This window comes from Rhinatrema bivittatum, chromosome 3, assembly GCF_901001135.1.
Source record: "Rhinatrema bivittatum chromosome 3, aRhiBiv1.1, whole genome shotgun sequence".
Taxonomy (NCBI): domain Eukaryota; kingdom Metazoa; phylum Chordata; class Amphibia; order Gymnophiona; family Rhinatrematidae; genus Rhinatrema; species Rhinatrema bivittatum.
The window spans coordinates 204,659,098-204,682,133 of record NC_042617.1 but is presented as its reverse complement, the minus strand read 5'-3'; the positions used below and the strand labels follow the sequence as shown (position 1 = coordinate 204,682,133).

Sequence of the window (23,036 nt, the reverse complement as noted above, 5' to 3'; positions counted from 1 at the left end):
TCATGTCACTCCTATGGCAAGACTGGCCATGAGGGTAACTCAATGGACTTTAAGATCACAATGGATCCAAGCCATTCAACCACTTTATTCTCCAATTCAAGTAACCCACCAACTACGCTCTTCTCTACGATGGTGGGTGAACAAGGACAATCTGTGCAAGGGCCTACCCTTTCAACAACCAGTCCCACAAATAACTCTGACTACAGATGCATCCACCTTGGGTTGGGGAGCTCACATAGGGAATCTCCAAACACAAGAAACATGGACAAAGCTCGAAGCAACATTTCAAATCAATTTCCTGGAACTTCGAGCTATACGTTATGCTCTACATGCCTTCAAGGACTGCCTTACCAACAAGACTGTGCTGATCCAAACAGACAACACAGTAACCATGTGGTACATCAACAAACAGGGAGGGACAGGCTCGTACCTCCTTTGTCAAGAGGCAGCTCAGATATGGGGTTGGGCCTTGAACAACTCCATATTTCTCAAGGCCACTTACCTAGCAGGCATTCACAATGTAGTGGCGGACAGACTCAGTCGTCAATTCAAACCACACGAATGGTCACTAGATCCCACAGTAGTGACCAGGATATTTCAACGTTGGGGACAACAAACAGTAGACCTCTTTGCATCACATCTGAATCACAAAGTGGACAACTACTGTTGCCTATACAACCTGTACAACAGGCCATCCAGGGACGACTTTGCTCGCCCTTGGAACTCAGGCCTATTATATGCGTATCCTCCGATACCACTCATAACCAAAACTTTAGTGAAGCTACAACAGGACAGGGGGACAATGATACTCATAGCCCCATATTGGCCTCGACAAGTATGGTTTCCCACACTTCTAGACCTCTCAGTCAGGGATCCAATTCGCCTGGGAGTAGCTCCCACTCTCATAACTCAGGATCAGGGTCGGTTGCGACATCCCAACCTTCAATCCCTATCACTGACAGCTTGGATGTTGAAAGCTTGATCCTACAACCACTCAATCTTCCAGCTAACATTTCCCAAGTTCTTATAGCTTCACGTAAACCTTCCACGAGGAAGAACTACGCTTCCAAATGGAAGAGATACACTTTGTGGTGCAGGCAAAAAGACATCAATCCTTTCACATGCCCCACAAAGTCTTTATTGGACTACCTGTACCATCTTTCAGAATCTGGTCTACAGACTTCCTCTGTAAGAGTACATTTAAGTGCAATTTCAGCTTACCATAATCAGGTGTCAGATGCACCTATTTCTACACAACCTCTCATAAAAAGATTTATGAGAGGTTTAATTCTTCTTAAACCACCAATTAGACACCCAGTCACTCAATGGGATCTAAATTTGGTTCTAACTAGGCTCATGCGTTCTCCCTTTGAACCCATTGATTCCAGTGATCTGAAATTTCTTACATGGAAAACTATCTTCCTCATAGCCATTACATCAGCTAGAAGGGTTAGTGAGTTACAAGCACTAGTCACATATGAACCCTACACTAAGTTCTTACATGACAGAGTGATTCTCCGTACTCATCCTAAATTCCTCCCTAAGGTAGTTACGGAATTCCACTTAAACCAATCTATAGTTTTACCCACTTTCTTTCCAAGGCCTCATGCTCACCAAGGAGAAAGGGCCTTACACACCTTAGATTGCAAGCGCACTCTATCTTTCTACTTAAACCGCACTGCAGTTCATAGGAAATCCAATCAACTCTTTGTTTCCTATGACCCAAACAAACCAGGGAAAGCAGTGGGTAAACATACTCTATCCAACTGGTTAGCAGATTGCATACAGTTTTGCTATGAAAAAGCAGGCCTTCCTCTCCAAGGGCGAGTAAAAGCACATGCAGTTAGGGCAATGTCAACTTCAGTTGCACACTATCGTTCAGTGCCAATACTTGACATATGTAAAGCAGCAACATGGAGTTCTCTTCACACATTTGCAGCTCATTACTGTTTGGACAAGCAAGGACGACAAGATTCTGCCTATGGACAATCTGTCTTAAAGAATTGTTTCCAGCTTAAGCCCAACTCCTACTACAACCAAACTGCTGTGATCTTCGGCTGGCTCATTCAACAAAAACATTGCACTACACAATGACTCAGCCTCTAGCTTGCTATTCACCCATATGTGAGGACTAGCATCCTGCTTGTCCTGGGATAAAGCAAAATTGCTTACCTTGTAATAGGTGTTATCCCAGGACAGCAGGATGTAGTCCTCACAGAACCCACCCGCCACCCCGCGGAGTTGGGCCTTTTTATTTTTATTATTCTTTTTGCTAAAGCTTTTGCTACATACTAAACTGAAGAGAGACACCTGTGGCAGAGAATATCATAGCATGCTGGGCATGCTCAGTGGCCTCACTGGGGCCAGTCAAAAGTTTCTAGAAACTTTGACAGAAAGTTTTCCCGCCTGGGCTCCGTTCAGTGACGTCACCCATATGTGAGGACTACATCCTGCTGTCCTGGGATAACACCTATTACAAGGTAAGCAATTTTGCTATATAAATGATCTGGAAAGGAATACGACAAATGAGGTTATCAAATTTGCGGATGATACAAAATCATTCAGATTAGTTAAATCCCAAGCGGATTGTGATACATTACAGGAGGGCCTTGCAAGACTGGAAGATTGGGTATCCAAATGGCAGATGAAATTTAATGTGGACAAGTGCAAGGTGTTGAATATAGAGAAAAATAACCCTTGCTGTAATTACACGATGTTGGGTTCCATATTAGGAACTACCACCCAGGAAAAAGATCTAGGCATCATAGTGGATAATACTTTAAAATCGTCGGCTCAGTGCGCTGCAGCAGTCAAAAAAGCAAACAATGTTAGGAATTATTAGGAAGGGAATGGGTAATAAAATGGAAAATGTCATAATGCCCCTATATCGTTCCATGGTGAGACTGCACCTTGAATACTGTGTACAATTCTGGTCGCCGCATCTCAAAAAAAGGTATAGCTGCGATGGAGAAGATACAGAGAAGGGCAACCAAAATGATAAAGGGCATGGAACGGCTCCCCTATGAGGAAAGGCTGAAGAGGTTAGGGTTGTTCAGCTTGGAGAAGAGACGGCTGAGGGGGGATATGATAGAGGTCTTTAAGATCATAAGAGGTCTTGAATAAGTAGATGTGAATCGGTTATTTACACTTTTGAATAATAGAAGGACTAGGGGGCATTCCATGAAGGTGGTTGCAGCAATTGTGGTATTACCGCAAAGTGCGAAAGTTATCGCACGCTGTGGTAATACCTATGTGAATCGCTAAGATAGCGCACATTTCGATAAATAGGCTATTACCATAAAGCACTCCCCTCTAACTATTGCATATGATAGTTTGATGAATCTAGCCCAATGTTAGGAATTATTAGGAAGGGAATTTCAAATAAAAAGGAGGATGTCAAAGCCTCTATCGCTCAATGGTTAGACCGCACCTTGAATACTGTGTACAGTTCTGGTTGCCGCATCTCAAAAAAGATATAGTTGCATTGGAGAAAGTATTGAGAAGGGCAACCAAAATGATAAAGAGCATGAAATAGCTCCCCTAGAGGAAAGGCTAAAGAGGTTAGCGCTGTTCAGCTTGGAGAAGAGATGGCTGAGGGGGGGGGGATATGATAGAGGTCTACAAAATCATGGAAGGTCTTGAACTGGTAAATGTAAAATGGTTATTTACTCTTTTGGATTATATAAGGACTAGGGGACATTCCATGAAGTAAGCAAGTAGCACATTTAAAGCAAATCTGAGAAAAACCCATTTTCACTCAGTGCACTGTTAAGCTCTAGAATTTGTTGCCAGAGGATATGGTTAAGGCAATTAGCATAGTTGGGTTTTAAAAAAGGTATGGATAAGTTCCTGGAGAAGTCCCTAAACAGGGAATAGTCACTTATTATTGCCAACATTAGTAGCATGGAATCTATTTAATGTTTAGGTACTTGTGACTTGGATTGGCCACTGTTGGAGACAGGATACTGGGCTTGACAGACCCTAGGTCTGATCCAGTATGGCATATCTTATGTTCTTATGAGGGAAAGGGGAATGGGAAGGGATCAAGATGAAGGGAGGAGAAGAGAGAATCAGGGAGGAAGATTAGGAGAGAGAGACTATCCCCCCGTAGCATTTCCTTCTGATACCCTCTCTCTCCTATTCCCACTTTAATACCCTCAAACCCCAAAGCATCTCTAATCCCCTTACTCACATTTCACCCTCCTTTATCCTTCTGATCACCTCTCTCCCCACATCTCCTCACTGATCCCTCTCATTCATACAGCATAGTATTTCCAAACCCTCATGCTCTATTTCCTGGATCTCCTCGCTCATATTGTTGACACCCCCCCCCCCCCTTCAACGTTCCCTTGCTCTGTCTGCTTTCAATTGATCTACTCACTAACGGCTTGATCCAGTAAGGCCGCGGTAAAAACAGTGAGGTAGTGTCAGGCGCACCCTTCCTCCCCGCACGCACAGTTCTCTTCACTAACTCCCCGATACTCTCCTCTAATCGCATGCAAATGCATGCCGCGGCTGTGAAGCGTTAGGGAAGGGTTATGCCCGCGCAACCCATTTTACTGTATAGGCGCTGTAACAGCGCCTATACAGTAACCTGGGTGCGCTGGTACCTGTCATTTCAAATGACATTTGAAATGACAGGCACCAGGAAGTGTAAAAAAGTTTAAAAAGTGTAAAAAACAAAAAACCTGTGTGTTATATAAAAAAAAAAAAAAACAATTTTAAATACCTGTCGGAGGGCCGTGGGTCCAGGCGGCCGGTGGGCGGCGGGCAGCCATCAGCGGCATCCGGTAGTCCCTTCTCCCTTCCTCCCTCCCTCCCCTGCCTGGATGAGCGCCAAAATCGCACGGGCGGGGCGGCAGCGGGGGGGCGGCAGCAGGATCCGGGAGCGGCGGGTAGGCAGCAGCGGGGTCCGGGAGGGTAGCGGCAGCGGGGTCCGGGGGGGTGGCAGCGAGATCCGGGGAGCCAGCAGCGGCAGCATGTTCGATCGAGCAGGCAGGTAGGTGGCAAAGTAAAGATGGCCGCCTGCACGGGAAAATCGTACAATTGGCCGCTGAAGACGTGACGTCACACCCCGTGACGCCAAACGTCGTGACGTCACGTCTTCAGCGGCCAATTGCACGATTTTCCCGTGCAGGCGGCCATCTTTACTTTGCCACCTACCTGCCTGCTCGATCGAACATGCTGCCGCTGCTGGCTCCCCGGATCTCGCTGCCACCCCCGGACCCCGCTGCCGCTACCCCCCCGGACCCCGCTGCTGCCTACCCGCCGCTCCCGGATCCTGCTGCCGCCCCCCCCCCCCCCCCCCCCCCCCCCCCCCCCCCCCCCCCCGCTGCCGACCCGCCCGTGCGATTTTGGCGCTCATCCAGGCAGGGGAGGGAGGGAGGAAGGGAGAAGGGACTACCGGATGCCGCTGATGGCTGCCCACCGGCCGCCTGGACCCACGGCCCTCCGACAGGTATTTAAAATTGTTTGTTTTTTTTATATAACACACAGGTTTTTTGTGTTTTACACTTTTTACACTTACCATAGCAGGCCCGAGCCTTGCTACTTTTTCGTTTGTTTTTTTTTGCCCTGGTCCCGTCCGGTCTCCTGCAGCCCCGTCCGATCCGGACGGGGCTGCAGGAGACCGGACGGGACCAGGGCGGGTAAGCAATGTTTTTACCCTACACTACACTACACTAACTCCTACTAGGGGGAGGCGGTAAACTAGCAGGTTAAGGCCGCGGCAGAACAGCGGGTTACGGAGGAGATAATATCAGCGCCCGTTACAGTATCGCAGGGGAATAACTAATTCCTTCATTATACAGCTTTTTCGTTCATTTACATGCCGGGTGCGGAAAGGGTTATGCGTCTGTTTTCAGAAGCGATACGGACGCGTGAAACTGGAGACTGTATCGCCGAATTGCCTTGCGCGCCCGAATTGTGCGCTACGAGCACGTTACAGACGGGCAATCCTCGAGCGGACGATACTGGATCGACCTGTAAGACTTTCTGAGAAGTAGGATAGCAGAATCATGGTGCCTCAGGCTGCTTACTCTTCCTCTTCTGTTTGGGGGTGTTGTAAAACTTTGAACTGCACAGGACACACGTGTGGTTCAAAGCACAACAGTATATATGGGCCTGTGCAGCAGAAGATGCCACTGCCTGAGACACTGCATTACTGCTGTCATCTTAGGAACCCTAGGTCAACGCAGGGTGTGGAGGGCAATTCTTTACATAGGACCGGATTTTGTGATCTCTGCTGCAGAAATGCAGGAAGCTTGAGGCCCTGAGTATGGAACTCTTATACAGACAAAGATTAAACAGTTGCAAGCCAGATTTTCTTTTTCCTAAGAGCAAGGGAGTTCTTGGCTAATGACATTATTTGAATGTGTAGAGCTAAACATTGGTGGTTAGTACTGTTTTGGCTGATGCCTTCATTGCAAATTGTAATCAGATTGCTAAAAACAAGTAATCATCGTTAAGCTGTAAAATGTTGAGGTTAATAGCCCTGGTTGTATGGACAGAAAAACACTTCAGTGGCTGCTTGTAAACTTGCCCAAGGGATAAGACTAATGATGTCTAGTACTAAAATATTTTCTTGTTAAAAACAGATGATTTGTTGTCATATGCCATAGTTGCTTTGCTGAATGTGTTTCTAAGTGTACTGGTGTTTTCAGATTTAAAGGTTTCTAATTTAAATTGATACATTTTAAAAAGTGCTTAGAGGAACACTTTTTTTTTTTTTTTTTTTATACTTGTTAGAAGCAAGAGGACTTACAGGGTTTACCCGGACATCTTGGGAAAACATGAGAAACTTAACTTTAAAATTAATACATTTATGATGAAGTAATACTTGATTCATCAAGAGCATTTCCAAGCATGCTCTTAAGACCTGTTGTACTAAAGGGTTTTATTCATGTTGTGATTGAGTAAAATGCCTAATATATAGGCCTAATTCATAAGCCTTAGTGCTAAGGTATAAATGTGAAGATTGACAATTCTAGCCTTTTAATGGCATTCAGAATGACTATCTTGATTAGTCAAATGCTGACTCTGCTTACAAAATTATGCTTAATGGGTACTTTAAAATAAAACTTCTTTTTGGAGTAAAATTTGTAGCTCCCAGAGTTTACGTATGAGGCATTTTTAGATGAAACAAGCTTCTTGCTTACCAGAAAAGCCATTGCTGATTGAATGAGCTGTCTGGAATGCTCACTTATCCATATTCTGGGCGGCAAGTACATCAAGATTTTATGCCATGTACAGACAGTTGTATTAATGATGATACAATTTAAGTTTATATGTTTTGTTTATATGTGGGTATTTTTAAGGGCAGTGATAGCCTAGTTATTTCCCAGTGATTATTAAACAATTATTGTGCATTGCTGAAGACCAAGCGCATTATTTCATAATCATGACTATTTCTCAATATCCAGTAGTTACAGTCAGCTCCTTCTGGGGGAAAGTCAACATCACAAGCCATTTTCCCCTAATATAAAATTTATATTAGCATTAATCTTACTCTGTTAATCAAGAAAATGTAGTTTTCAGTGTTCCCCTTTGTATGTGTTCTGTTGAATAAATACTCTAAAATGTAATTGGCTTTTCTAAAAATCATAATCATTTGCTCGATTGTAATACTTTTCAGCAGTAACAATTTTTTTTAAATTGTTTTGTCTTGCAGGCAGAAGGCGAAGACAGCCTTAAGAAGATGCAGCTGATGGAGCTAGCAATTCTCAATGGCACTTATAGAGATGCCAACATCAAATCACGTAAGGATATAGACTCATGGATCCACATTTGAGAACCATTTCTCAGCAGTATTAGTCTTTGTCTATGTTCTCCCTGGCAAATAGCAGTTGAACTGTAGGGCATTTTTTTTCAAAGTGGTGTCAAGCCCTAACTTTAACCTTGTTTAGCTGTCATTTGTTTAAAGTGTGTGTATGTGTGTGTGTGTATATATATATATATATATATATATATATATATATGTGTGTGTGTCTGTGTGCATGGATATGTGTATAATTATATTTATAGCTATAGATAGATGTATCTATATTTTTTTTAAAGTGTGTGTGTGTAGATATATATAGATATTTTGATATTCTGTGTGTGTGTATTAGCATGGGGCATCTGTGACCTTCCTGGCATCCCCTCCCATCCAGCCCCATCCCCCAACATGCTTGCCTTATTGGGCATGACTGCAACAAAAAATACATCAGAAATCATTTAATGGAATAACAAGGGATGCAGCTTTGCTCATACAGCAATTAATAACCCACTGCATATATCCAGGCCATATATACATCCTCCTCTATGCTCCTTCTGTCAGTTGACTGCATGCCATGGGATCAGCTGAGGATTATTCTCAACCAGACTTCCACCTCTGCTCCACCATACAAGCCTATGCTATGTTACCAGTTAGGTCACTTCTTCTGGCATAGCTGAAACTTTTCTGTACCCTGGGCAACCTCCCAGGATCACCTGCCAAACTGACAATCTAGTGATAGTGTGATACTAGCTACTGCCTCCCTCACTCAGAGCTCCCTGATAGGGATGAGGGGCTGCCCTATCCCAGGCAGCCTCCTCACAGGTTGATCTCATACGGGTGAAAACAAAAATAGCAAATACGGTAAAATGGGGAGGACAAGACTTTGTTTTTAGATATGTTAGTGATAGGAAGAAGTGCAAAAGTGCCACTGTGAGTCTCTGAGGTGAAGGGAAGATTATGTAGAGGCTAACGAAGAAAAGGCAGACTTGCTTAACAAATTTATCTGTTCTGTATTCATTGTGGAAGGAGGGCCCAAAGCAGGGCCACAGAAAACAAACTGACAGGCCGATACAGTACAGTGCGCTCCGGAGCGCACTGTTAACCTGCCCTTGGACGTGCGTTTTCCCTTACCCCTTATTCAGTAAGGGGAGAAAAACGTGCATCCAACCCGCGGCACCTAATAGGGCCCTCAACATGCAAATGCATGTTGAGGGCCCTATTAGGTATGCCCGCACAATACAGTAAGTAAAATGTGCAGCTAAGCCGCACATTTTACTTTAAGAAATTAGCGCCTACCCAAAGGTAGGCGCTAGTTTCTGCCAGCACCGGGAAAGTGCACAGAAAAGCAGTAAAAACTGCTTTTCTGTGCACCCTCCGACTTGATATCATGGCGATATTAAGTCGGAGGTCCCAAAGTGTAAAAAAAGATTTAAAAAAAAATTTTAAATGGGCTGGCGGCTGTCGGGCCGAAAACCGGACACTCAATTTTGCGGGCGTCTGGTTTCCGAGCCCGTGGCTGTCAGTGGGCTCAAGAACCGACGCCGGCAAAATTGAGCGTCAGCTGTCAAACCCGCTGGCAGCTGCCGCTCCGGGCTAAAAGGAGGTGCTATGGACGCGCTAGTGTCCCTAGCGCCTCCCTTTGCCTGTTTCTACCGCACCACCTAATTTGCATACTGAATCGCGTGCACCCGGCCACTCGCCGGTGCGCGCGCCGGGAGAGCGGGCGTTCGTCCGCTCTCCCGCGGACTTTACTGAATCAGCCTGACAGGATTAGAACTGAGGTAAATCTCAATCGATTTTCAGAAAAGTGTGTTCGTGAGGAGCTAGTTAAACTTATAGATAAATGGACAGGTCCGATGAGATTCATCTGAGGGTATTAAGGAAAATTAGGTTCTTGCGGCTCTGCTGGCTGATCTTTTGAATGCTTTAGAGTGGGGGGGGGGGGGGCTCGGGGGACTGGAGAAAGGTGGATGTGGTTCCTATTCACAAAAGTGGAAGTGAGGAGGCTAGGAACTCTACAAGCCAGTTAGTTTGACCTCTATGGTGAGCAAATGAATGGAATCCCAGCTAAAAGAGGATAGTGCATTTTCTGGAATCTAATGGTTTACAAGATCTGAGATAGCATGGTTTTAAGAACATAAGAAATTGCCATGCCGGGTCAGACCAAGGGTCCATCAAGCCCAGCATCCTGTTTCCAACAGAGGCCAAAACCAGGCCACAAGAACCTGGCAATTACCCAAACACTAAGAAGAACCCATGCTACTGATGCAATTAATAGCAGTGGCTATTCCCTAAGTAAAATTGATTAATAGCCATTAATGGACATTCCTCCAAAAACTTATCCAAACCTTTTTTGAACCTAGCTTACGCTAACTGCACTAACCACATCTTCTGGCAACAAATTCCAGAGCTTTATTGGGCGTTGAGTGAAAAAGAATTTTCTCCGATTAGTCTTAAATGTGCTACTTGCTAACTTCATGGAATGCCCCCTAGTCCTTCTATTATTCGAAAGTGTAAATAACTGAGCCACATCTACTCATTCAAGACCTCTCATGATCTTAAAGACCTATCTGGAATAGGCCTTGTTATAAAATAAAAAATCTGATCAATTTATTTGAGGGACCAGAGAATTGAATCGGGGAGAGTGCTAGATGTAGTGTACTTGGATTTCAATAAGGTCTTTGACATGGCTCCACATAAGCAACTTATAAGCTGAGTGCCCTTAGTATGGGCCCTAAAGTGGACTGACTGGATTAGAAACTGGTTGAGTGGGAGGTGACCAAGGGTAGTGGTAGATGGAATTCCCTCTGAGGAAAAGGGTGTTACTAGCGTTATACTATAAGGATCGATCGTTCTTTGCACTGGTTCTTTTCATTTTTATGAGTGACATTGCAGAAGGATTGTTCAGAAAGATTTGTCTTTTTACCAATGATGATAAATTCTGCAGCAGGATAGACAGCCAGGAATATCTGGAAAACAAAGAGGAATCTAGCAAAGCTCAAGTATTGGTCTAGAATCTGGCAGCTAATATTTAATACTAAATATTGCAGTCATGCATTTGGGCTACAAAAACCAAAAGGAGTAGTACAGTATAGAGGGTGAAATTCTAAGCCCAAAAGAAGAGCGGGATCTGGGAGGGATTATATCTGATGATCTTAAGGTGGCTAAACAGGTGCATAAGGCAAAAGCCAAAAAGATGCTTTGGTACATTTAGAGAGGATTAGCAGAAAAGAAGTGGTGATATTGCCCCTCTGTAAGTCCCTAGTGAGACCTCACTTGGACTATTGAGTATAGTTCAATAGGCCGCATCTTCAAAAGAGAGTGGGTTACTAAAAATATTCAGTGGTCTTCATTCTAAAGCATATGGAGACAAAGATCTAAACGTATACCTTACAGGCAAATGTCCTGCATGATCATCTTAGAAAGCATTTGCTCTGTGGACATTCTGGCCTGTGAAAAGGGCTTACTGGATGCACCCCTCCCCCCCTTCCAATTGTGAGCTTTGTTGGTCATCTGCATTGAGTAGTCATATCCTGAGTGTGCCAGGACATGTCTATTCTTTTCTGCTTTATCCCTGAAACTTTCATCAGTGTTATGCTATGCTCAACTTTTGTAATCCTGTGCCTCCAGGATGGAATCAGCTTAGCTTCCCATTGCTCCAAGGTGCACTGGAGGGTCCTGGACCTTGATGCTAGCCATCTGCAGAAAGAACTATGTCCAATTGATAATTTACCTTGGAAACCTTTCCTCCTTGCCTAATATTTTCTCCCAGGACAAGCAGGATGGTAGTCCTCACAGATGAGTGACATCATCAGATGGAGCCCCGTCACGGAACACTTTTGTCAAAGTTTCTACAACATTTCCTGGCACTCTGAGCATGCCAACAACACTGTGGCCACACGGGGTCCCCCTTCAGTCTCTCTTTTTATGGCGCAGCGGTTGCCTTGTGGTTTGTGGAGCTCTGTGAGAAGTTTTTCCTCACAGAAGAATTCTAAGTTTTCCCTTCTCCGAGGACCCCATCGCGCACTGATTCCTACAGCATCCGGTAAGTTTGTTTCGCGCTCTTGCAGTCGGTTCCTCCCGGTGGCCGATGGCCACTGACCGCACACCGCCTTCTATCATGGCGACCGGTTTTCGGAAGTGCCCGGAGTGTCCGAGGACTATGTCCATAACTGACCCACACGATGTCTGCGTCCTGTGTCTCGGGCCTTCCTATGATGTCCATGAATGTCCCAGCTGTGCTCAGATAACCCCCAAAGGCTGGCGCGCCTCCCTGGACAAGATGGAACACTTGTTTGGTTCCAACAAATCTGCTCCATTGACTCCGGTGCTGGGTGCATGAAGTCGTGGGTATCAAACTGACTCAGGACCTTCCCCATCGAATGCCCGCCGAGAAGATCGAGGAGCGGGAGACCGCCCCGCACCAGCACTGAGTCAATCAAAGACTTTCAGCAGCAGCATCCTCTGTGCCAGAGAATGACCGGGCGGAGCACCATGGGAAGCATAGACACCGGCACCGATGGTCGCCACCGTCCGGTGCCAGCACAGACACCAGAGCGGCATCGCCCTCAGCCGAGCCCCCTCCGAGGAGGCCTCATCCTCCTCTGGGCCTGGGAGCCCAAGGCGTTCCCCATGGATATCTGTGCCGGGCACCGAGCCTCCGCAGACCCCCATGGAGGCTCTGGTGATGCCCAGCCTGCCTCCTACTTCAGGGTCAGTTTTGTCTGCACCCTCGTTCTGCGAGGATTTGGACCGCGTGGTCCAACAGACAGTGCTTAATGCCCTTCGGGGTCTCCAGCCGCCACCGACACTGGCCCCCATACCAGCATCAGAACCAGCACCCTCCATGTTGGCACCTCTACTGGAAAGGCTGGACGTGCTGCTTAGTGCCTTGCCGATGCAGTCCGTGCCAGCGAGCCCTCTGTGCCCTGCCAACCCTCCTCCCGTCTAAATCCCGATTCCAGGTTCCTCAGAGGAGGAAGATGCGGCTCCTTGCCCATTTCCACGGACAGAACCGCCAATGCCGGATCCCACACAATGGACCCTGCGGTCTCAGTCGCACCAAGCCACTCAGAAACTCTTGGCAGTGGTCCAGATAACCAACCCACTCCAGCTCTCCCCTCACCTGGTGGGAGCAGAAATCCAACTTTAACAAGGGACTTCCCTTTCAGCCCCCGGCTGCTCAGGTGACCTTGACCATGGACGCCTCCAACCTAGGCTGGGGAGCCCATGTTTACGGCCTACAAACACAAGGAGTATGGTTGAGAGCCGAGGTGGCCTGCCAGATAAACTTCCTGGAACTCCGAGTGATGTGGTATGCCCTCTACAAATTTCAGGACTGCCTGTCCAACAAGATGGTCTTGATCCATACGGACAACCAGGTAGCCATGTGGTATGTGAACAAACGGGGGGCACAGGCTCTTATCTCCCCTGCCAAGAGGCGGTGCAAATTTGGGCTTGGGCCCTGTTGCGTTTCATGCTCCTGTGGGCCATCTACTTGGTGGGCATCGAGAATAGGTAGCGGACGGACTCAGCCAGACATTCCAGCCCCACGAGTGGTCCCTGAGCCCCTGTGTAGCGGACAGGATCTTCTGCCAGTGGGGTCAGCCAGACGTAGATCTTTTTGCATCCTTGCAGAACCACAAGGTGCACCGATTCTGCTCCCTGCACGGGGACTGAACGAGACCAGCTGTGGATGCCTTCACCCACTCCTGGAGTGTGGGCCTCCTATATGCATACCCTCCAATTCTGCTAATAGGCAAGACTCTCATGAAGCTACAGCAGGACCGAGGCTCCATGATATCCTCATAGCCCAGCATTGGCTGCATCAGGTCTGGTTTCCCATTCTCCACGACCTCTGTCTAGGAGCCTATTCGCCTGGGCACCTCGCCGGACCTCATCACACAGGATCAGGGCAGGCTGCGCTACTTGAACCTCCGGTCGCTGTCCCTAACAGCGTGGATTTTGAAAGGCTAATACGATCCCTCGACCTTTCTGATAATATTCCGCAAGTCCTTATAGCTTCGCGGAAGCCTTCCACGCAGAAGTCATACCAAGCAAAGTGGAGAAGGTTCTCGTCCTGGTGCATGCAGGATGGCCTTGACCCTTTCTCTTGCCCCACTCCTAGGCTTTTGGACTACCTCTGATGCCTCTCGGAGTCTGGTCTACAGACTACCTCAATCTGGGTACATCTGAATGCCATCAGCGCCTACTACCGCAGAGTGGGCAACACTCCAATATCGGTGCAGCCCTTAGTGGAGCACCTGAATAGCTCAAATGGTAAAGTTTGCGACCTTTAATCTCTGGCTCATGGGTTCAAAAACCCCATGTTGGGTGTGAGAGATTTATTTTTTTACTCAATAAGCCTTCGCACGGTTAATGCAACTCCAACATTGCTCTCTGCTTCAACGGCAAGGGGAAATGTGGAAAAGAGGATTTGCATTCAGATAACCAACAAGGACTGAACTTCACAGTCTGGGTAAACATATAAGCGTGGGGGTAGCTTGCTTATTACGGCGGTACCCTAAACCAATTAAGCCTGATACATCACTTTGAATACATATACAGCATTGCTCTCTGCTTCTGCGGCAGGGGGAATGTGGAAAACAGGATTTACTTTCAGACAACATCCAGCAAGGCATTGATCTGTGCAGTCTGGGTAACCATGCATCGGGTAACTTGCTTGATGTGGCGGTTACTATCCTTAACCTTTAATCCTTATGCTCACCTTTGATGCAACTCCAACATTACTATCTGCATCAATGACAGGAGATGGCAGGACATTTGAATCAAACAGTTACCAACAAGGGCCCTGAACTTGGTGGTGGATGAAACAGGTAAGTATGGGAAAATAAGTGTGGGAGCTTGCTGGGCAAACTGAATGGGCCGATTGGTCTTTTTCTGCTGTCGTTTCTATGTTTGTTTCATGAGAGGCTTACTACAACTGAAGCTCCACTACATCCCCCTTTTGTGGCCTGGGACCTCAACATAGTGCTGGCGTGGCTCATACAGCCTCCATTTGAGCCCCTTTGCTCCTGCAAGTTCAAGCACCTCACCTGGAAGGTCATCTTCCTAGTGGTGGTTACTTTTCGCAACGTCAATGAGCTGCAGGCCCTGGTGACCTATCCACTTTACACGAGGTTCTTCTATGACAGGATGGTGCTACGCACTCACCCTAAGTTCCTTCCGAAGGTAGTGACTGACTTCCACCTTAATCAGTCCATCGTGTTGCCCATCTTTTTCCCGAGGCCACACACTCATCCAGGTGAGCGGGCTCTGCATACTTGGTTGAAGAAGGGCGAAATGGGTTAGGGTGCTTCATCTTGGAGAAGAGATGACTGAGAAAGGTATATGATGTTTATAAATTCATCTATGGGGTGGAAGAGATAAATAGGGAATGGTTATTTATGCTTTCAGATAGTACATGGACTATGGGATTCTCCTTGAAACTAACAGATATAAAAACAAATTGGAGATGTTTTCACTCAACATGCAATTAATCTATGGAATTTATTTCCAGAAGATGTGTTCAAGGCATCTAATATACATGTTTAAAAAGGGTGTGGACAAGTTCTTGGAAGAAAAGTAAATAGTTAATAGCCAGGTAGAAGTAGGGAAAGCCCAGGAGTGACGCAACAAGAAATGGATCTACTCTTTGGGTTCTCCCTCCACTAACAAGAGATCCAGATTGGCCACTTTCTCAGACAGGATACTGAGCTCAATGGTCTAATCCAGTATGTTCTTAGTATGCCACACAATAGGCAGGCTTTCAAGTCCCGGAGTAGATAGTGGAGGAAGCTGCTATTGTAGGTTGGTGCTGAGGGCACGCTCCTTACTGTCCAACTAAAGACAGAGGGAGTATGTGAGCCACTTGATTGCCTCCTTTTACTTCCTCCAATGGGACTAATCAATAATTCATGCTTCCCTCTGACCTACCCCCCCCCCCCCTCCCCCAGCGTAAGTTGTCTGCCGAGAAAGCAAGTGATACAGAAATCATGGTAGGAGATGAAACCTGCCAGCAGATGAAGGGAAAAGCCAGGACACAGCACCATGTTAGTGGCAGTAACCATGCCCTGTAGCCCATTTCCTTTTGTGTGTATGTATTGTGTATGTATATGTATAATTGTGTGCAAAGGTTTACATGTCCTTGGTCAAATTGTATGTTTTAATGAATATGTGAGCAGACACTTCTACATGGTACAAAGTTAAACACTTATTCCTTCCCGACTCTGTTTTCTCACCACCATAATGTAATAAATATATAAATGATTATATACAAGGCAGAGATTAAAAGTGTAAATTGCATTCTTAATGATGCCTATAGTATGGTCACTTTATACATTCATACGTTTATTGCATTATGGTGGTGAGAAAATAAAGTTGGAGAGGAATACATTTTAGGAATTTACAGTAATCCACTCATCTTGATTAAGAGGAGATATTCATTTGGAGATTCACAAAGTTAAATACATCTTTCTGAAAATTTTAATACATTATTATTTACTGAACTTTAACAGATTGAAAATAATAAAAAAGTAAATGTGGCATGTGTAGAAGTTTGGATACCAAATTGATTCATTGCTGCATTTAAAAAAAAAAAAGTTGTTAGTAAGGCCCAAGTGAAGAGAATGCCATCCATGGGTGAACAAATATTCCGTGGTGTTCTGTGTACTTTAAACAACAATGGGCTCCTCTTAGCAGCTTTCTGAGCATTTGAAAATTAAGATAATTCACCCTTAAAGGCAATGCAATCAAAACCACTCTGAACACTTTTCAGGTAGCAATTTTAACTGTCTAGAAACTTTAAGAAATGGAAGTTTCATGGAACTGTTGAGATCAGAACAAGATTTAGAAGACCAAGAAAAATCTCTGATAAGTGTCTACCTGAAAACACTTCAGATCTTCAAAACAGAACCCACAGATGACTGCAAACAGCCTGTTGAAAAGTTTAGCTGCCGCTAGAGTAGTTGTCCACACGTCCACAGTATAGTATTGATTGCACAACAATGACTCTGCATGGGAGAATTGTCAGAAGGAAACCTTTTCTATGACCTCATCACAAAAGTCACTATGCAAAACCAAACCTTGATAAGCCTGATTCTTTTTGGAACAAAGTGCTTTGGACTGATGAAACTAAAATTAAACTAGCTACAACCACAAAAATTATATTTGGAGAAAAAAAAGAGTAAAACATTTGAAGAAAAGAATACTTTGCCTACCATTAAGCAAAGGGTGGATCTGTTATGCTTTGGGGTTGTATGGCAGCCAGAAGCACAGAAAATATTGTGCACATGGGTGGAAGAAATGGATTCAACTAAACATATCTAGAAGCTAATGTCCCACAATCAGTGAAGAAACTGAAGCTGAAAAGAGGTTGGATATTTCATTAAGGCAACGATTCGAAACATACCTCAAAATAAAACCATGAAGTACTTTCAGGAAAGAAAGATTAAGGTTTTGGAATGACTTTCACAGTCCCCTGACATGAATATTATAGAAAATCTGTGGGGAGATTTGAGGCATGCAGTGCATCCAACGAACCCTAAGAATATTTCTGAGCTAGAAGAGTTTTGCAAGAAAAAGTGGAGAACAGAAAGACTTTTAGCTGGCTACAGGAAATGTTTGGAAGCTGTCACTTCTGCCAGTAGAGGTGTTACAAAGTACTGACTGAAAGGGTGTACAAACTTTTCCACACACCATTATTCACTTCTTTCTTCTTTTGAATTTGTACCTGCAGATAATTAAGTATTAGAATATGCAGGAAAATGTTTAACTATGTACCATATAGAGGTGTCAGCTTCTGTTTACTTACAGATTCATTAAAACATACAATTTGTCCCAGGGTTGCCTAAACTTTTCCACACAGCATTATGTATTTTTATGTTGCAGGTAAAGTGAGAAATTTTGATAATGTGAACACTTAATATTTTTAGTTGTTATGCACATTGGCCAGTTCATCAATTTAGTACTAATATTTAATACATTCAGAGGTCCTTATTCAAACAATATCTAGCTAACCCCTAGATTCATCAAAATGCTGTAATATCACAGGCCTAATGCCTGCGATAAGAAAAGGGGCATGTTTAGGGTAATGTTTAGAGTTACCGCACCATGCTGTAACACAGCGCTTCGCATAGGTGGTATCGCATGGTGCAGTAAACGTTTTGCGCCCTGCAATATTTCCTATTTCGCATCTCGCACAGAAAGAGAGAGCGAGAGAGAGACTATAAGGCCCTCATCGTAGTCAAGTATTTATATCTTTACAGGAGGGACAGCTAATAGCTCAAGGTGAGGTGTTGGTAGTGTTTTAGGGGCCAGTTTTTCATGCATAGGGAGACGTACGTACACCTCTGTGAAGATTTGACGTCATTTGGAGTGAGGAAAGTCTCACAAAGATGGCATTGCTACTATGTTCTCTCACTCTGGCTTGATGGACTCTATAACAGGGTACCATCAAGCTAGGATGAGATAACATTGTACAAAATTTCATCTTTGTGAGACTTTCCTGACTCCAAATTATGTCAAATGTTCACCAAGGTGTACTGTGCTGTTCGTACGTCTCCCTATGCATGAAAAACTAGCCCCTAAACCACCACACACACCTCACCTCGAGCTATTAGCTACCCCTCCTTTAGGCATATAAATAGTTGCATACTGTGAAGGCCTCCCCAGAGGGTGCTCTCTCTCTTTGCCCCCCCCTCTCCCAAGCCCAGAAATGGCCGAAATGCAATTTAAAAAATGTATCTCGTATTGCGTTGTGGCAGTTTCGGGCATATCGCATAGCTTAATGCCAGGAAAAATGATGTAATTATTTCCTGCGTTAAACCGTGCAATAGCACACGTTATTGCCCCTCATTTTCATAAATCCCGCCCACTCGTCCCTAATTCCACCCCTTTCCAAAAATTTAATTTACACCATGCGATACTGCTATTATTGCATGCGTTATGGCATTAACACGTGCATTAACACCATAATGCATTTTGATGAATGACCCTATAAGAAAATTAATCAGAAACATATCCAGCTAACATAGCTGGGATATTCAACAGCACAGCCATGTTGCTGAATATACCCAGATAACTGAGTTAGCCAGTTAAGTTTATCCAACTAATTTTATACCTGCTTAATAGCAGGTCTAATTTGTCCTGCTAACTTAGCCAGATAAGTCTATATATTGCCACTTATCTGGCTAAGTTAGCCTGATAAGTAGCCACCCTTCAGAATGCCCCATCCCATCCACCACTTAGATGGATAATTATTTAACCAGATAAATAATCATCTGCTAAGTTCACAGGTCCACAGTAAATAGTTATCCAGCTAAGTGGCAGTCATTGAACTCAGCCGAATATTCAAATGTCACCACTTAGCTGGTTAAATCTAAACTTATCTCACTAAGGGGGTCATTTTCGAAAGCTTTCACACGCGAAAAGTCCCTTTTTGCGTGTGATAGCTAAGTCGGGGCGGAGTCCGCACCTGAAGGGGAGGAGTCGGGGTGGACTCTGTGATGGCTTCGCTAACAGTGAAAGGTAAGATTCCTTTTTGCCGCCAGTTTCGCGCTGAATAACTGCACCTTTCATGGTGTAGTTACTCGGCGCGAAAACCGGCAGCGATCACACCGCAGAGATGCGATCGCTGCCGGCTTTCGCAGGCCCGCCCCCAGCTTTGCCACCCTGCCCCCTGTTACCACCGCATTTTCTAAGGTCTGTGACCTTAGAAAATCGAGCTCTAAGTCTAAACATATCCAGCTAAGTGGTGCAAATATCGATCTCTTAATTTTAAGATCAGTCACTTATATGAAGATATATGATATTCAACAAGCTTATTGTATAAATGTTTTCTTACTCTGCATTATTCTTTAGGAACAAAAACAACTTTGCACGATAGTAGAAATTGAAATATGCCTAAGATTAGATATGCAGGTTATAAATCTCCTCTGAATGAAAAACTCTGTTTTGAAATGAAACTCTCCTTCCTTCCTTGTGTCTTGCTTGCATGTCTTTTGATTATATTTTCCAGTGATTATTTTTTTATTTCACAAGCAAGTTCACAGATTACAGTGAAATGATGAGCATGTTTTGTATTCATTGTTTGCGGTTTATTTTGATGATGTTTAAGCATGGTTAACTGAACTGCATGTGTGCATATAAATCCGATATCCAACAATAGATATCTTGTTTGGGTTCATAGCACAAGCCACCTTCTTCATTGATGAAGTAAAGACCTGTCTGGTGATCATGAGGGTTTTTAACCCATTAGCTAATGCAGATATGAAGTGTAACCGAAATAAACTTTCTCAGCCTTGGCTGGTTTTTCTTACTATTTAAAATGGTGGTTCAGTATTAATTTAAAACTATTGCGTGATAGGTATAACTGCTGACACTGAATGTACTATACATTGAATTTGCCTCATAGTAGCTTGTCAGCTTTTCATATTGTGTCTTGATCCCTAAAGGAGAAACTTGATTACAGTTCCTACTTGATTGCTTAATAGTAGTATATACTGTAAGTCTGGCTTATCCACGAGGAAGAAAAACTAGTCTGTGTAGTTTAAAGCATATTTAATCTTATATTTAAAAAAAATGCTGTGAAACTGTTTCTTATGTTTATTTTGGTGTATATGTGATTGTGACTGTCTTGTCAGCACCTCTCACATGCCTCAGACTAATGCAATCTTGAAAGCTTAGGTAAAAGACATGTTCTGTCTAATTGGACCTTTTTTGCTTTGTAACCTGTTTGAATAATTGGCTCACTGTTTTTGTTTTATAGTAGCTTTTATTTTTGCATGTTTATATTGAATCACACTGGTATATGGGAAAGCTGTTTGCTATTGAATGGTGTGCTTTGGCACTTGAAGTGATCAGCGCATGTACTAATGATTTTTCTTTTATTTTTCTTCCTTCCTGCTTTTCTTCTCCTTTTCCCCATCCTTTCCACATTTTATACTGCTATCTCTCTACTTCCTTCAATTTCTTTGCTTACTGTAGCAGCCCTTGCCTTTTCTCTTGCAGCGACGGCTCAGGCTCCACGGATTATTACTGGGCCTGCGCCTGTTCTCCCACCAGCTGCCCTGCGTACTCCTACGCCAGCTGGCCCTACCTTAATGCCTTTGATCAGACAAATACAGACCGCCGCTGTCATGCCAAACGGAACTCCTCATCCAACTGCTGCAATAGTTCCTCAAGCACCGGAAGCTGGTTTAATCTACACACCTTATGATTACCCATACACACTGGCACCAGCTACATCAATCCTTGAGTATCCTATTGAAGCTAGCGGTGTATTAGGTAAGAAGAACAACTGCATCAGGTTTTTGTTTGTTTTTCAAGGGCTTTATCATTTCTAAAGTTAAGCAACAGTGTTAAAGCAGTTGAGGTGCATCATGAGGTTAAATAAAAATGAGGGAGCCAGTTTGTTGTTAATTGAAAGTGCTGAGGCATAAAACATACTCAGTAGAGACTTGGCATGAGATAGCTGGAATGTAAGGAGATGATATACAGATATGGTTACATGAATTCCATATTCAGTGATTGTCAAAAAAAAAAGTTTCTGTTGTAGAATACATCAAATCTGTCAGGATCCTCTCAGTCTTCCCTGTATTTCTTACTGAATCAGATCTTTAAACCATTAAGCTGAAACAATTATTATACTACGAAAAAGAAACAACTCTGCAGTTCATACTGGCAAAGTTGCTAGCTACTCAATTCAATATCTCTAAAACTGTGGTGGTGTTTTTTAAGCTGCCTTTCCAGACTCTTCTTACTATACCAAGTTATGTATTATAGTCACCCTTATCTTTGATTTTTAAACCTCTAGTTTTAAATTTAATATTGGAAGAGGATCTTTGTGCTTTTAGTTTTCTATTCATTGAACTATGTTGTTTAATTTGTCTTAATGACTGTTTTTACATTTTTATTGTGAATATTATGGCTTATGGATTTTTTTCTCTCCTTGTCTGGTACTAGTTCTGGCCCAATCTCCTTATTCAGGTTCAGAACTGGGTCTGAGTGTAATAAGGATTCCCATGTCCCCAGGAAAAACACTGTAAAGTAGAAATGACTTGGAACTCTTCTATGGCAGCATGCAAGGATTCTATACTTGGAAACTGGAATAGAAAAAGAATAAACATATATATAGTTGCAATGTTTTGTGTAAGTGATTGGGCTTGTGTGGCTAGTGCACAATAGGTAGGGAGGAAGATAGAGATTCAACTCTAGGTTACATCCTATGTTTAAGCCCTTGTAGATCCACCTCTTCTCCACAGAGTCAGGTGACACACACTAAGAAACATTAACTCTTTGCTGTCTGGTCTGGAGGATGACTTTCTGTCATTGGTCTTGCAGTACCCCTTCTCGATGGCTGAATGGTCAAACCTCAAGACTTATCTTCTCCTCGACTTTCCTGTAGCAGTTTCTGATGAAAACTTTACAACTATCTATGCTATGTTCTCATGGGGAGAGCCTTTTATTAATTTTGTGCTGCTCTCAGTTCTTCAGTCACGCATCTGGGTGGTTTTTCAAAGTCCTTCCAGGTAAAGAACTCCGATATTTCGTGGACCTGCGTTCTATATGTGGGCCTGGTATATCTTTTCTTTTCTGGGTAGACCTTCGAAGTATGGTTCCTCTTTAGGCTTGTTTGAACTGTGTAAAGTCGTCTTTGCCACAACTGGTTGCTCTGCAGTCTCATCTCTGCTCCTATCTGCAGCAACATCAAGATGTTCTGCAGCTATGTCTCGGTTTGTACCAGTGGCAATACCTGATTTATTTCTGTGACTTCACCATGACCCATGTTGATGGTTCCTCAAGCATTATCTCCTTCTCAGGGCTCATTGAAGTCATGACATTCTGTAAAGGTACCTCATTGACATGCATATTCTAGGTTACTATCACCTGGTCTGTCTTAGGAAGTATGATTCTGTATCCCCAGTCTTGTTCACTGTATCCCAATAGCTTGCCCTCTGTGGCTCTGCCCACCATCTTGGAGCATTTTCTATTCAGAATATGTCTGTACATCTTGCAGCCAAATGCCTTTGAGTGACTCATGCAAAGTTTTATGCCGTGCCACATTTTATCGGTATAACCACATTTGCCTTTATTGGCAGCAGGTTCTTCAATTAGTTTGCGGTCATCCTTGCCTTTCTGCAGAGCTTGTCAGAAAGGTTAGCATCCAGCAACATGCGTCTTGCCATCTCCACCAGTGTGCAGTTCTTCCTCTTGGTTACTCTTTTTTTTCTGATCGTGGTCCGATGCTTGATCCCTTGCTCTTGAGGTATGCTGGAATTGT

At 44.0% G+C, this 23,036-nt stretch overlaps 1 protein-coding gene across 7 annotated transcripts in view; it reads left to right on the top strand.

Moving 5' to 3' along the window:
- The window catches only part of QKI (QKI, KH domain containing RNA binding), a 730,493-nt gene that overhangs the window by 678,207 nt on the left and 29,250 nt on the right, over positions 1-23,036 (top strand). For 5 of the 7 annotated variants that reach the window (XR_003855464.1, XM_029594126.1, XM_029594130.1 and 2 more), the window contains 2 exons: positions 7,670-7,757; positions 20,741-21,040. Coding sequence is in view for 6 of the 7 variants with exons in the window: in XM_029594126.1 (XP_029449986.1) it covers positions 7,670-7,757; positions 20,741-21,040 (388 nt within the window). In the remaining variant the exon portion in view is untranslated. The remainder of the gene's footprint in view (positions 1-7,669; positions 7,758-20,740; positions 21,041-23,036) is intronic. The other 2 variants (XM_029594129.1, XM_029594128.1) reach the window with 1 other exon arrangement.